The following is a 14,601-nucleotide window of genomic DNA, read 5'->3' as shown; positions in this document are numbered from 1 at the left end:
GTCTATTGTGGGAGGTGCCAGAGAGTTTGGATTAAGCCTCAGGCTATCAATTGAGTCTGGATGACTGAGTCCTGAGCAGTCTAGTTGGTTGGAAAACTGGCCTGACCCTTTCACTTGCCAATGGCATCTTATTAACCCAAAGAACAGAGATGTCCTGAATTATGCAAATAATATTATTGCCATATAAATTAGAATACCCCAAAGAGTTTAGAAATCTTTTGAAAGACAGAAAGTGAAAGACAACAAGGAGTGTGGCTCCCCACATGGGTGTCCTCTTGTCCATCCCCATTGTCTACAACAGTGTCCAGGGGCCTCCACACTTTTGCCTGCAGAAGGGACAGAGCTCAGATCCTGAGAGCCAGTTAGTTGTTCAAACTGGTTATCGCACGACCACTGCTCATCCTCTGAGGGACACAATGTCACCTCCAGTGTGGACACGGTATACATGAGACCAAACTGAGGTAGGGTTTGTTCTAAAATGTGAGCTTCAGTGAACAATAATGACAATGTCTACTCACACTGTTACGTATTTATTGACTCAGGGGCAAAACTTTTAAGAAAAATTCTTCTTCAGAACAGAACAATTTCAATGATGCAAAAACCTTTATTTAGAATTTAATAAGAAAGGAGAGGGCAGGAGGGTCACTCATGATGTACATACAACACAAGGGGCCAACTTTCAGCAGAATTAACAGGGTCGTAGACTTTACACTGGTAATAGCCAGCATCCTCCATGTGGACAGGGTCTATCGTGAGAATACTGCGGTCCTTGGACAGCCTTTTTCTCTTGGAGAGCTGCAGAGCCATGCCATTAAACAACCACTCAGTGGAGAGCGCATGTGATAAGCAGCTCATGACCACGTTACTATTTACTGAAACTGTGATGTTGCTGGCTTGGAGGAAGGGCCGCCGTACCACAGGCCCTGTGGAGAAACAGAGAATGCAACTGAGAGTGGGCTGACACATGGAGCCACGCGACTTTCTCAAAGATCCCAGCCACTCATTGTCCGCAAAGAGCTATGCAAAGTTCACCCCTGTGGGCCATGTGTGTTAGGTAGCTACGAGATAGAAATTTGGAAAAAACCTTGATTCTTCCTCATGTGAAAATTATTATTATCAATCCTGAAGGTCTAAGACCAATTACGAGGAAGACTATTTCATTGGAGAGCAGAAAAGGGTCTGAGACAAGGGTCTTAGTCCCTGTAAGGCCAGAAATCTGAGTAGTCTGCATCCAGTTTCCAGGATCTGAAAAGATTTTGGACCATTCATTCATTCGTGCATTCAATTGCCCTTTATTTCTTCCTAATTTATGAAAAGCAATGAGCGTTTGTTTTATTGGACCCTGAGCTGGTTTCAGTGGTGCAGTGGCATTGAGAGGGCAAGGTTGTGTTCCCTTCATATCCAGTAGTAGTGACACCAACACATCAGAAAAGAAACAAGTGATTTCAAGGCCAGCGAAGGGAGGAGTGCATCAGCCACACCTCACTGAGAGGGAGGTCTGGGGGGTTCCCCTCACTGACCCAAATTGTTACTGTAGGCAATTTGTTTCTGGAGTAAAAACACTTAATTCTCCATTTCCTGTCATCTTCCAAACAGAGTGTGTTCCACAGAGGTTAGGATGCCTAATGAGAAAAAGTGACCTGAGCCAATGGGTGGTTCAAAGACCCACAGACACCTCACAAGGCTACCAAAATGGAGGAAAGAAGTCAGGCTTGTGGCTACAGACAGATCTCCAGTGACAGACGAGCTGCTCACCACCTGTCTGACTCTGCTGTAGTGACTGTGTCTCTCTGTTTCTCAGTTGCTTCTTTTTTTTTTTTTTTTTTTTTTTTTTTTCTTTTTAATGAAGGAAGGATGAGCAATTGGCTGTCAGTTTTCAGCCTAGTAATCATAAGGTGTTTACAGTATATGACCTAATTCTTAGGACAGAAGAGCAACTGAAATAAGAGGCATCTGTTATTGATTGACTGCAAGAGAGAATCCCCCTCAGCTGATTCCTGGTGAACACAGACTAGCCAGGAGCATCTTCTATTCTCAGTTTCTTTCTGGGGATGCTGACCTTTTCCTCAACTAGAAATTTGCTAAATCCCCCAGCACAGTCAGCTAAGATCCAAAAACATTGTCTAACTGTGCTCTCACACATCGACTACCTCAGGTGATAAACTGAAGTCCATTTTTTGCCAAGATGTGGATCTCGGGCCCGAGCCTGGCCTGGTAACCTGCTCAGGAGCCTTGTTTCTTAGGCACTTGTTAAACCCTTACCAAACCGGGCTTTCCAAGGATACCAAACCCAACCTGAAACAGGCTCCCCAAGATCCTTGTGGTCAAAGATCCCTAGGACAGGGTTCTGGGGAGGAGCTCCTAAGGGGAGCTCTTCTAAGAATTTCAGGAGGCTCCTAACACCAGGGTTTGACAGAGGCCCTGTGGCGGGGTAATTCTCATGGTCAGGGTCATGGAAAGGTGCTCAGGGGCCTGAGCATAGACTGGTCTCTTTCTGCTGAGTTACTCTCATCAGAATGGTCCTTCTGACTGCAGTGACTGTCTGCCAGGCTGGAATCTGGGAAGGGAACTGAGATCTTAGGAAGTGTGCCCCCACTCTCTGTATCCTTCACTAATTGCAAAACCCACCCTGGAACAGAATGTAGAGGCGAATGAAGGTGAAATTCATGGCTGTCAGTCCTGTGTGTGAAGTAGAATTCTCCCCAGCCAACACCCAGATGTCAGAGAACAATCACTTACGGTACACATCGAGCCGTCCGAATCCTATTTCTTTTACTTCATCTGGAAGGTAGGCCACTACGGTGTATGTTCCTGTGTCTCTCAAGGAAGCCTTTTTTATCAGCAAGGTTCCATCCACGTCTGCTATTTTTTGATTATCATAAAACCGCCCTTTTTTCAATATTTCTGATCATTGAGAAAGAACCTGCTATTAGATTGGAAAATCTTTCCCCTTCTCCTCTGAACCATCTGTAGCCTACAGCACCATAAGGATTCTCGTGAAGATTCAGACGCACTTCCTCCCCTTCAGCAACTGTGGTTGACACAATAGAGAATTGGGCATTCGTGGGCAGGCAGCAGAAAGTTAACAGCGACACTAGGAAAGAAGAGAGAAATTGAGTAATATTCAGATCTATGTTTTGGGAGCAAAAGAAAAGGCCCTGGAGCCTGAGCTGGTCTCTTCAACTCTCAGCCATCCTCTGAGTTTGAGTGTGTCTCCCATGGTCAAGGGTAACAGTAAAGAAAATGGCTAGACCCCTGGTTCAGTTTTTTTCCTGGTGTTACCTGTCAGGAACTGTCATTATAATGTTTCCATAATTCAATACTCAATGATGAGTAAGTTTGGAAATGCACAGCAATTGGGATTTTCATGCCTCCCATTACTTTCAGATTACGAGATTTTCCTCTTGCTGAGCCCCCTTCCTCATCCTACTCTGCTCCTCTTTCCTTTACCCTCAGGTCCAAATAGAAGCCTCCCCTCTTTTCTCAGAGCACTGGTCTCTTCAGCAGATCTCAGCCAAGTCTGTGGGTCAGATCCTTAGGTTACTACCCCAAGAATTGTCTCCTACTCACCAACCAGCAGGAGCTCTTTACAGTGGGCAAGTCCTCTGTGGCTAGAGACTGACAGGGATCCCATGGTGTATGTGGTCTGCTCTGTGGCTGCCTCTTTGAGAGAAGCTTGATGTTCAGTGAGGCTCGTAGGCACCTCTGTCCAGAATGGCACAATGTGTTCTGTTTCCTACCTGTGTGCTGAGCTTTATTCTGGGCCAAGATTATTATTCATGTGCTGGGGGCAGGGTCTGTGTTGAGGACGCACCCACTCCTTGACCTCATTTATCCCACCCTGTCTCGTCTTACCAGTTTACTGTTCTTTGATATTTTGGATTCTGGGAACTGCTGAAGCCTCTGAACGCTACACCCGCGCAACACACACACACACCTATATACACTAGCCCACACTCACATGATGAGTTGAAGAAGAACAAGCCTGAGGTGTCTGGGTTCTGGGGTTTCCCTGAAACCCATAGTAAGAAACCCACTCTATATCAAATGGACTTGATTGATATTTACAGATAATTCCACAAAGTAACAAAGTATACATTCTTTACAGATGCACATGGATGATTTTCAAAGATAGATCACGTGGTGGTACACAAAACAAACCTTAACAAAAAATTGAGGCACTAATAAAGAAAACTCCCAGCACACAAAAGCCCTGGACTAGTTGGCTTCACAGGCAAATTTCATCAAAATTCAAAGGAGAACTAATACCAGTTCTTTCCAAACTATTTCAAAAAAATTCAAGGTGAGGGAAGAATCCTAAATACTTCTTATTAGACCAGTATTATCTTAATTGCAGGACCAGGTGAAGACACACAAAAAGAAAATTACAGCTCTATATCTTTGATGAACATAGAAGCTCAAGTCTTCAACAAAGTACTGCCATTTGGATCAAGCAATACATGAAACAGATAATACCCCATGATCACCTGGGATTTATCTCAAGGATGCAAGGTTGGTAGAACATTCACAAATCAATAAATGTAATACATCGCATAAACAAAATGATGGACAAAAATCACAGGAGTATATCAATAGATGCTGAAAAAACCTTTGACCAAATCCAGCACCCATTTATGATAAAAACACTCAGCAAAGTAGGGATAGAAGGAACATACCTAAATATAATAAAGGTGATATATGAGAAACCTACTGCCAACATCATACTCAATGGGAAATAACTAAAAGCATTTCCCTTGAGGTGCCTGCTTTCAGTACTCTTATTCAACATAGTACTGGATGTTCTAACTACAGAAGTGAGACAAGACATAGAAATAAAAGGCATCCAAATTCTAGAGGAGAAAGTACAATTGTCATTATTTGCAGATCACATGATAGTGTATATAGAAAACTCTATAGTCTTCATCAAGAACTACTCCACCTAATAAGTGAATTCAGCAAAGTAGTGGGATAAAAAGCCAATATTCAGAAATCAGAGGCATTCTTGTATACCAACAATAAGTTACCAGAAAAAGAAACTAAGACAAGAATCCCCTTTACTATAACAACATCAAAATAAAGTGCCTAGGGATAAATTTAACTAAGGATGTAAAAGACCTGCACCTGGAAAACTACAGAACATTGAAGAAACAAAGGGAGGAAAATACAAATAAATGGAGACATATACCATGTTCATGGATTGAAGGAATTAACATCATTAATATGTGCATACGACCCAAGGCAATTTGTAGATTCAATGTAATTCCTATTAAAATAGTTAGTAAAATTTAATGACTACCATAAATACTAGAACTTAATTACATGAAAATTTTTATACCCAAACTCAATAAGTCCTAGTACCTATATTATTCAAATGGAAGCTGAACTGGCTGTAAAAACACAGCCCTCCATACCTACTGCTGAAGCAGAGAAAATGTACTCATGAAACTCTTACTGTCCTCCTCACCTGTGCAACTTTTAGATGGTAATGGTACTTTACAGCACTGTGTTCTGTTCCCCTAGTAAACCTTAAACTTACACCTTCCAAATGCACATCTAGCAAAAATCAAATTAATAATGAATGATTCATAGCTAATAAAAAGGTGGGGCATTGTGAATAAGAACCCATCTCATGGTCAGATTGTTAAAACTGGATTGGTGCATAGTCTGCTCTCAAATTATGCATAAATGTTATACAAGATGCAACACACAGAGAAACGAGAAAAAACTTAGATCATGAAACCTTATTGATTAAAAATAATGCAGAGCTTCTTTTCTTAATCAAGGTGTGGGACTGACTGCTTTTCATTTACCTGCTTTTCTCTTTTGAGAATATTCAGCTTTGATGTCCATCCAAGGTGAAGTTCTGGCGGCATCACCAATGGTTTATGTGCCAGCAAGTCAAACCTTGCCACTAAGTCTTCCTAAGAATCCCACCTAACACTGGAGACAATGTTATCTGACCAAAAGATTGGTCATTTATTTATTCTTTAGGTGGATTTATGACTAAGAAGGAGCAGTGTGGAAAACAAATGGCCCCATGATAACTTGTCAAGCTCAGGGGAGGCCTGCATGGTGGGACTTACAAACTCAGAGACCTGTAGTAACCACATAGAATCGTCTGAAATGCAAGTCATGGTGTGTAAATGAGTCCCAGGCCAGCATCTTCTTTGATAATTTTCTGTGTTTGCCTTAACTGAGTCTGTTCAGTGTCTTTTTGCACCTCCCATAAGACACCTTTCCAATGTCTGAATAACTGCTTCTTTTTACAGACCCTTCACCGCACCAGAGAAGGAACAAAACATTTGTTCTTTGTAACTGTGATTTTGTTCATTGTGAACTGCTACCTAATCTGTAGCCACTAACATAATCAAAGTATGTGTCTGTTTCACATTTTCCCGGGCTCAGAGATCTCTTCACTTTCTTCCACCTCCATAATCTATTGCCAGAAGATTTCATGAAACCCCTCTGGCCTTGGGCTTTCAATGTACTCTATAAAAGAAGCCACAAAACTGCTGTCCTGTGGAATATATTCTCAATCCACTGAGATTGTGTTCCTTAATAATTGTTGTCCAGTTAGCTCCAATAGACCCATAAAAATTCTCTGTAGGCTTAGACATTTCTGACGTTGACAGCTGAAAATTCCAAGCTTCCGATCAAAACTTTGTCTTTCTGGTGAACTGCCCTCACTCTGCAACCACCCAGAGGCCTGCCAAGAGTTGCGTCACCACAAAAGACACTCATCACCCTCATCACTTGGAAAATTCCAGAAGTTTTAGCTTCTTTTTTCTAAGATCCAGGAGAGAAGATCAAACATCATTTAATGACATCACATGAGGGAACTGATGCTTCTTGACGTGGGACCACTCACCCAGAGTCACACTGCCTTTGAGCAAACTCAGAAATGCCATCTGCTATCTGTGGGCACTTGGCATCTGTGCTCCATTTCCTTCCATGTTTTCCCATATCAAAGTGACTGAAAGATGAGAAACTACCTATCCCCAACTCCTAGTGCTGGCAAATCCAGGTGTGAATCAAATTCAGCATCTGAGGTGCACTTGTGTTTAATTCAGAATCTGGAAGAGAGATGGGGTCATTATGTCAGTTGCTGCGTTGACTGATGGGTGGTCTGTGGCAGACACAGGTTCATGTGAGGGAAGCAGGTGCTTTTGTGCCTCTGGATGGGGCTGTGGCAGTGCGACCTTGAGAACAGGCTTCAGGGTCCTCTTGCTACTCAGGTGTGTCCAAGCCCCTAATTCACTGGGTTAAAGACTTTTTATGCATAAATGTTCCTAGCAGGATTACATGTAATGGCCCCAAATTGGAAACAACACAGGTGTTTACAAAAGGTGAATGGATACACACATTCAATGTATCCCTGTGATAGGATAGGACTAAAGGCTATAAAGAAAAAAACCATGTCAAAATAATCTTGTTGAGTCAAGTAGCCTAATACTGTATAAGTAGGTTTCTTATAAAAATAAAGGCACTGGTATCCACCTGAGAGGTTGCCATCAAGTGGTTGGGGACAACCCAGAGTCAGGTCTTGTACATTCTTGTACATTCGGGAGATGGGAAAGGAACCTTCTAACATTGAAAGGTTGGATCACCTTTTATTCGCAGAAAAACCTCAGCCCTCCACAGGCCCACCTTGTGAGTTGAGTTACATCTCACCACCTCAGGCCTGTGTTCTTCCTGATCGTACAAATTCCTGACCTGACAGAAACTCTGGATCGCCAATTCCTGGTAGAGTTACTGCCAGGGGAGTAAGGAACATGCACCAACCTCAAAAAAAAAAAAAAAAAAAAAACACCAAAGGATGACTCTTTTTGCCCAGAGTCCCTGGTATGTGTGGCATTTGCCTATTGTTTCTGAAGACATGTTACTAGTTCATGGTGTCCTGGGAAGAAGAAAATTTCTTGTACAGGATGGGACAGGAGAACCCAGAATCTATGGTCACTTCTATCTCAGAGGGGCTGAGGGTTTCAGGAGAACCTCCCTTTCCCTAACAGAAGAGCACACAGGGTCTCCTGGTTTAGTTGTCACACGGAGCTGTTCCAAATCCTGGGCCCTGGGAGGAGGCCCAGAGTAGATGACAGACAGGGACACAGATGACTTCTGTTCAAAGCCCCAATGCAGGGCTGGAGGACATGTAGCATGTTTTGGTGATCAAGTCTCAAAGCAAGCAATCTCCCCAAAGAGCCTCAGGAGAACTTTTACCAGGCCCTTCCTCTGACCCCTTGAAAGCAGAGAGGTCTCTCTGAAACAGCACATTGCCCTGGTGGGACAGTGGTCCTGACACTAGACTCACAGTACTCTGGACACTGCCACCTTTTCAAGAGCTCACCTTGCACAGGTCCCCATCCCTGTGCAGCTCCTCACATTGACTTCAGGTCTCGTCCTGGTCTTCAGGGGACACACACACACACACACACACACACACACACACACACCACGGAATTCCCACAGGAACCTGGCTTTGGTAGGAAGATAAGGGAGAGTGATTTTCATCCCCTGCTTCAGAAGGCCTTTCTGGGGCTCTCCCTTTTGCCCACTTTGTCTCACCTGCTACTTCTGTGGATGTCTATGTCACTTAATTCTGCTCTAATCTTGATTATTTCTTTCCTTCTACTTTCTCTGGGCTTTGTTTGTTTTTCATTGTACATACATTATCATGCACCTTCAGGGAAAAGTTACAGAGGTTTGAAATATATTCTGTCATAAAACTCAGAAACTCAGGTAAACCTGCAGGTTCCTGTGACATCAGTCCCCGCAGGCCTGCACTGAGAAATTCTCTTCTGTGCCTCCTGTGACCCTGAAGTCAGAGCAGATATCAGTGGCCTTATTCTGTCCTTATGCACAGCCCTCCATCATCCAGATGAGGTATTTTTCTACGAGGCACCATTTACCCGGACATCCCAGAGACTGGGGTTTGAGCAGAAATGGCACATGAAGTCCAGGAGCCAGACAGTGATAAGTTGACTACTCAAGTCTCTAGATAAGAGTAGGTTGAGTCTTTCCAGATGTGACAGAAAGGAGCCAGTGAGCCAATACATGATAGAGCAGAGTTCCAGAAAGGAGCTTGAAAAGAGTGAGGAGAACAGGCACAAGCTAATTATAATAGCATCAGAAGTATGTGCTCTGCCCTTGGTTATGAATGTCATTCTCCCTGTGCAGAGGGCAGGTGAGGACGTGCGCAAATGCAAAATGGGTAATGGATGGCAAGTGTGGAGCATGGATTTGATGAGATTGTGGCCCTTGTGGGCCATTTGTGGCTATGAGATAGAAATTTGAAAAGAAGTCAAAGTTCCTTCATATGTAAAAAAATTACTAATACCCTGGGGCTAAGATCAGTTGTAAGTAGGACTATTTCATTAGCCAGCACACACGGATCTGAGACATGGGGCTCAGTCCCCGGAGGGACAGAGAGCCTGTCTCCTATGGCCAGAATTTCAAAGAGTCTGCATCCAGTTTTAAGGCTCTGAAGAGATTTTGGGTCATCCATCATTTATTCATTAATTCACCCATTAATTCACCTTTTATTTCCTCCTAATTTCTCAAAAGCAACTGTCTTTCTTTTGAAAAACTTTTATTGCATTTAAAATATATTTTATTGATTATGCTATTACAGTTGTCTCGTTTTTTCTCCCCTTCATTCCCCTCCACCCTGCACCCTCCTCCCTCCAGCATTCCCTTCCTTAGTTCCTGTCCATGGATTGTACATATAAGTTTTTCCGTTTATCCATTTCTCGTACTATTCTTAACCTCCCCTTGCCTATTCCGTAGCTATCATTTATGCTCTTATTCCCTATACCTTTCCCAGCTTTCTCCCCATTCCCCCTCCCTGCTGATAACTCTTCATGTGATTTCCATTTCTATGATTCTGGTCCTGTTCTGTTTGCTAAGTTTGTTTTTGTTTTTATTTTATTTTTTAGGTCCAGTTGTTGATAGTTGTGTTTGTTGGCATTTTACTGTTGATATTATTGATCATCTTCCTGTTCCTAGACAAATCCCTTTAACATTTCATATAATAACAGCTTGGTGATGATGAAGTCCTTGGACTTTATCTTATCTGGGAAGCACTTTATCTGCCCTTCTATTCTAAATGAAAGCTTTGGTGGATAGAGCAATCTTGGATGTAGGTCCTTGCCTTTCATGACTTGGAGTACTTCTTTCCAGACCATTCTTGACTGTAAGGTTTCTTTTGAGAAATCAGATTTCTGAATACCTGACAGTCTGATGGGAACTCCTTTGTAGGTTTCCCCTTATCTCTAACTGTTTCTAGAATTCTCTCCTTCATTTTAATCTTGGCTAATGTAATTATGATGTGCCTTGGTGCCTTCCTCCTTGGGTCGAAATTCTTTGGGTCTCTCTGAGCTTCCTGGACTTCCTGGAAGTGTATTTCCTTTGCCAGATTGCGGAAGTTCTCTTTTATTATTTGTTCAAATAAGTTTTCAATTTCTTGTTTTTCTCTTCCCCTTCTGGTACCCCTATGGATGTTGGAACATTTACTGTTCTTCTGGAGGTTCCTAATTCTCTCCTTATTCTTTTGAATTCTTGTTTCTTTGTTCTGTTCTGGTTGAATGTTTCTTCCTTCTGTTCCAAATTGTTGATCTGAGTCCCGGTTTTCTTCCTATCACTGTTGGCTCCCTTTACATTTTCTTTTATTGCACTTTGCATAGCTTTCACTTCTTCTCTTTTGTGATTATACTAGAACATTTCTGTGAGGAAACTGATAACCAATGTTTTGAACTCTGCGTGTGATAGGTTGGCTATCTCTTCATCACTTAGTTGTATTTCTCCTGGAGCTTTGATCTCTTCTTTCATTTGGGCCATATTTTTTTGTCTCTGTGTGCATGTTACATAGTAAGGGGAGGAGCCCTGCTAGGACAACCCACTTTGCTGAGTTGTTGTGCTGTATGTGGGGGAGGGGTCTGAGAGGGAACAATGCTTCTCAGCTCTCAGCCGGCTACCAGTCACTTCCCCTGCTAATCACAAGCATATTGGGCTCTTCTAGTACTGATTCCTGGGTAGGTGGGTTTCTGTATGTTCTAGGACTCTGTGGGTCTGTCCAACAAACTCTCCTATGAAGCTGGGAGTTTCTCTGACCACTGAAACTTCCACAAGTTTTTACAGTCAGAGCTACTGAGGCTTTATTTCCCCACATTGGAGTCCTGGGTTGCATGGTATATCTCACTCCCCAGTTGTTCCTCCTGGTTTATCCACATGTAAATGTGAAAGCACTGGTCCACCAGCTGGCATCTTACTGTGAGTCCTGTCTGCCCTGGCTGCCTATCTCCACCCCTTGTACTGGTCTGGATCAATGTTTTCTCTTTAACTCCTTAGTTGTGTTGGACTCCCATACAGTCTGATTTTTTGGCAGTTCTGGTTGTTTTTTGTTTTTTGATTTGTTGTTGTCCTTATGGTTATGTGAGGAAGCAAAGTGTATCTACCTATGCCTCCAGCTAGGCCTGAAGTTGAGCATTTTTCAAATGTTGGTCTCTGAGCTGGTTTCAGATGTAGAGTGTGGAGTGAGAAAGCAAAGTCCTTTACTCTGTATGTGGTGGGAGATACACCAACATATTAAGAAACAAAAAAGTGAAATCCAGTGCAGGGAGGTGTGGATCTGCCACCTGAGGAAGAGGCATGCGTGTTCTTTGCACAGACTCTGATCGTTACTGCAGGTAGTTTGGTCCTAGAGTAAAAGCAGATTATTTCTCATTTCCTTTCACTCTACCGACCAGAATCTATTTCTCTGAGCTGAGGACACCTAAGAGAAAAGGATGTGAGTCAGTGGTTGGTTTAAAAATCCACAGATACCTCATGAAGCCCCAGGGGGAGGAGAGAACAGGGCTATGGCTACAGACAGACTTTGAGGGACTCCAATCAGCTGCTCATGGTCTGTGAGACTCTGCTTTAGTGACTGTATCTCTCTGTTTCTCAGGGCTTGTCTAAATGTGTTGTACCTTTAGTGACAGCAACAGGATGCAAATATCTGGTGTTGGGTCTGTCAGCACCACATAGAGAGCCCCATTGTGTCCCCGAAATTAGGATGATTTTTGTTTGTGACACAAAAACCAGCTGGGGATCCAGGCTGCTTAGGGTTCTCAAATGCTCTGAGGTTTTATTTCCTCCCAGCAGGCAGGTCACCAACATGACTTGGGGGGGGGTGAGAAGGGGTCAAGCTGAGTGATAACTGCAGAAGGGGCTCTTGTTTAATCTCGAGTTGCCCCCCAGGCTGACTTTTGCTTCCAAGGACGAAGACTCAAAACCAGAGGTGTCAACAGCACCTGCAGTTTAGGGTGTGAAGTGGGAGGTGTCCTGCAGGTCCCAGGATGAAAAAACAGTGATGAAAGGTCAGGTGCCTGTGAACTTCCTGGTGATGAAGGCACGGGTTCAGGTAGACCTTTCCCCTCCATGTCTGTTTGTGGGGACTGTACTTGTGCTCTCTTAGTGTTGGGACAACCTCTGGCTATTAGTGTTGGGACAACCTCTGGTTTCTACCTGGAAGGCTTTCTTGTGGTCAACTTGCTTTGTCTATGGGTGGTGCCCATTCTGTCGGGAGCATCAGAGAGATCCCTGAGGGAGCAGGGCTCCTGGGCCCTGTCAAAGTAAGAAAAGTGAAAATTAATTGAGTGTATCTGAGCCAAACTTACATCCTGTGCCTGGAAACAACATCTGAAATCTTGCAAAAAATTATTTGTAAAGTATTTTATACTTTATAATTAAAAGAGAAGGTAGGAAAAGTTGCCTGAAATCAAGTAGGAGGTAAGAGAAAGCATAGCAAGGGTTCTCTAGAACTGAATAAAAGGCAAATGCAGAAACACATACTTTTATTTTACAATGGTGGGAACAAGGTAATTAACATTCACAGTACATAGACATGGTAGGCAGGAAGCCAGATCACATGAGAGGCTCTGTGGTCCCTGTTCTAGTGCCAGAGCTCTGCCTTTCAATGTTTTCACAAAGAAAACTACTCTTCGTGTCAGAGATATGTTATCCAAGATGCATAAGAACAGGAGACAGGGCTCACTTAAGGTTGTCTGACCTTTGCTAAGAAAGCTCCGTGCCAGAGATGTAGCTATCTGCCATCACCTGCCCAGTTAGAAATTTCTGATCAGAGCATCCTGTGTGGTTACTTTTGCTCACTGAGCTTGTCATGTTTATTGCATGGCCCATTGGCATGAGGGAGGGGCCCAGAAGGGCCTTTTGGAGCAGGGGATGAAAATAAGGTTTCTTGTGTATCCCTCAGCCAAAGCTGGGTTTATATGTTGTCTGTGGGGCTTAATGTCACCACCTGTAGGACAAGAGGAGACATATAGCCAATGGCAGGTGCTGCACCAGGGATGCTGATCAGGCTCCAGAGGGTGGGAGTTGACCCTGAGTCCAGGACAGAGGTGGACTCTGACTTCCAGGGATGAGAGAACAGTCAATCAGGGCTCTGTCTCTGTGAGTTCCTGGCCCCCTGACTCCATCCCAGGGCAGGGTGAGCCCAGTGAGAAGACAGACATTGTCCAGAGTGTTCTGAGTCCATTGTCAGGGACACCTTCTCCTTAGGAAAATGGGCTCTTTCAAAAGATCTCAGTCCCCAAGGTCCTGTGAGACCTCTCCTGAGACTTCTGGGAGAGGATTCTGGTCTGAAGTGTTAAGCCCCACAGCGTGCTGTGACTCCCTCATCACAACACTGGAGTGTTGCATCCAAGTCATCTGTGCCCCTGTCTGTCATCTGCTCTGGGCCTCCCCTCAAGGCTCAAAATCTGGAGCATCTGCACGTGGAGACTCAACCAGGGGACCCTGTGGGTTCTTCTGTTACAGGAGTGCAGGGCCCATGGGACCCTCAGCCCTTGTAAGATGAAGGTAACCACAGATCCTGGGTTCTTCTGTCCCATGCTGCATGGGAAGTGCCCCTGGACCCACAGGACAAGCTTGGGTGGAGAGATGTCTCCAGGGACCACAGGCAGATGTCTCACAACAAACCAAAGACCTTGGGCATGGGGAGTCATTCCCTGAGCTTTTGAAGTCAGAGTGTGCTCAGTCCGTCTTTGGTAATAACACTACCTGGGCTGAAGAGGGCTCCAGAGAATCTGCCAGGTCAGGTCTCTATGAAAAATGGAGGAACAGCCTGCTGTTCAATCACTTCTTGTGGCTGGATGTAACTTCTCAAGGTTAGTTACAAGTTGGGAATAGGGAGGGCTGTGATTTTCTGAGAATAAAGGGGGTACAACCTATCAGATGTAGGAGATCCCTGTTCTCTCTCCTGACAATACAAGGAGCAAAGGCCCAAACCTGAAATATCTTGAGCCCTTTGTCCCTTGGGGTCCTCCCATGTGGACCCAATTTATTCATGTCTATGACAAACATGCCCTTACCTCAGTGTCACACAGGGTGACAAACCTCCATTGTGTGCTTTGTCTTATCCATTTAATGAGTTTTTCCCGAGCATCTGTGATGTGTCAGACATTGGACTGGGCCCACAAATTGACAGGCTTTCAGCAAAACCACAGCACAAAACTTTTATATATTTCAAACCTCTATAACTTTTCCCTGAAGGTGCGTGATAATGTATGTACAATGAAAACCAAACAAAGCCCAGAGAAAGCAGAA

The 14,601-nt window shown here is 43.9% G+C and overlaps 1 protein-coding gene across 1 annotated transcript; it reads right to left on the bottom strand.

The window, feature by feature from the left end:
* Positions 1-642: 642 nt before the first annotated feature.
* On the bottom strand, positions 643-3,634 carry LOC128626996 (carcinoembryonic antigen-related cell adhesion molecule 21-like). Its single transcript, XM_053662784.1, has 3 exons — positions 3,571-3,634; positions 2,740-2,904; positions 643-923 (listed from the first exon to the last, which is right to left on the bottom strand). The coding sequence occupies exons 1-3, from the start codon at positions 3,632-3,634 to the stop codon at positions 643-645; spliced, it is 510 nt and encodes a 169-aa protein (XP_053518759.1).
* Between the last annotated feature and the right edge of the window lie 10,967 nt (positions 3,635-14,601).

This window comes from Artibeus jamaicensis, unplaced genomic scaffold (assembly GCF_021234435.1).
Source record: "Artibeus jamaicensis isolate MK-2021 breed Jamaican fruit bat unplaced genomic scaffold, CSHL_Jam_final contig_28, whole genome shotgun sequence".
Lineage (NCBI taxonomy): Eukaryota > Metazoa > Chordata > Mammalia > Chiroptera > Phyllostomidae > Artibeus > Artibeus jamaicensis.
This window is presented reverse-complemented; position numbering and strand designations above follow the sequence as displayed.

Coding starts and splice junctions, on each gene's coding strand:
- LOC128626996 (XM_053662784.1), bottom strand. CDS start 3,634: ATGGGATCCCTGTCAGTCTCTAGCCACAGAGGACTTGCCCACTGTAAA. Junction 2,905..3,570: donor TAAAGAGCTCCTGCTGGTTG/GTGAGTAGGAGA, acceptor CTCAATGATCAG/AAATATTGAAAAAAGGGCGG. Junction 924..2,739: donor CGGACGGCTCGATGTGTACC/GTAAGTGATTGT, acceptor GTTTCTCCACAG/GGCCTGTGGTACGGCGGCCC.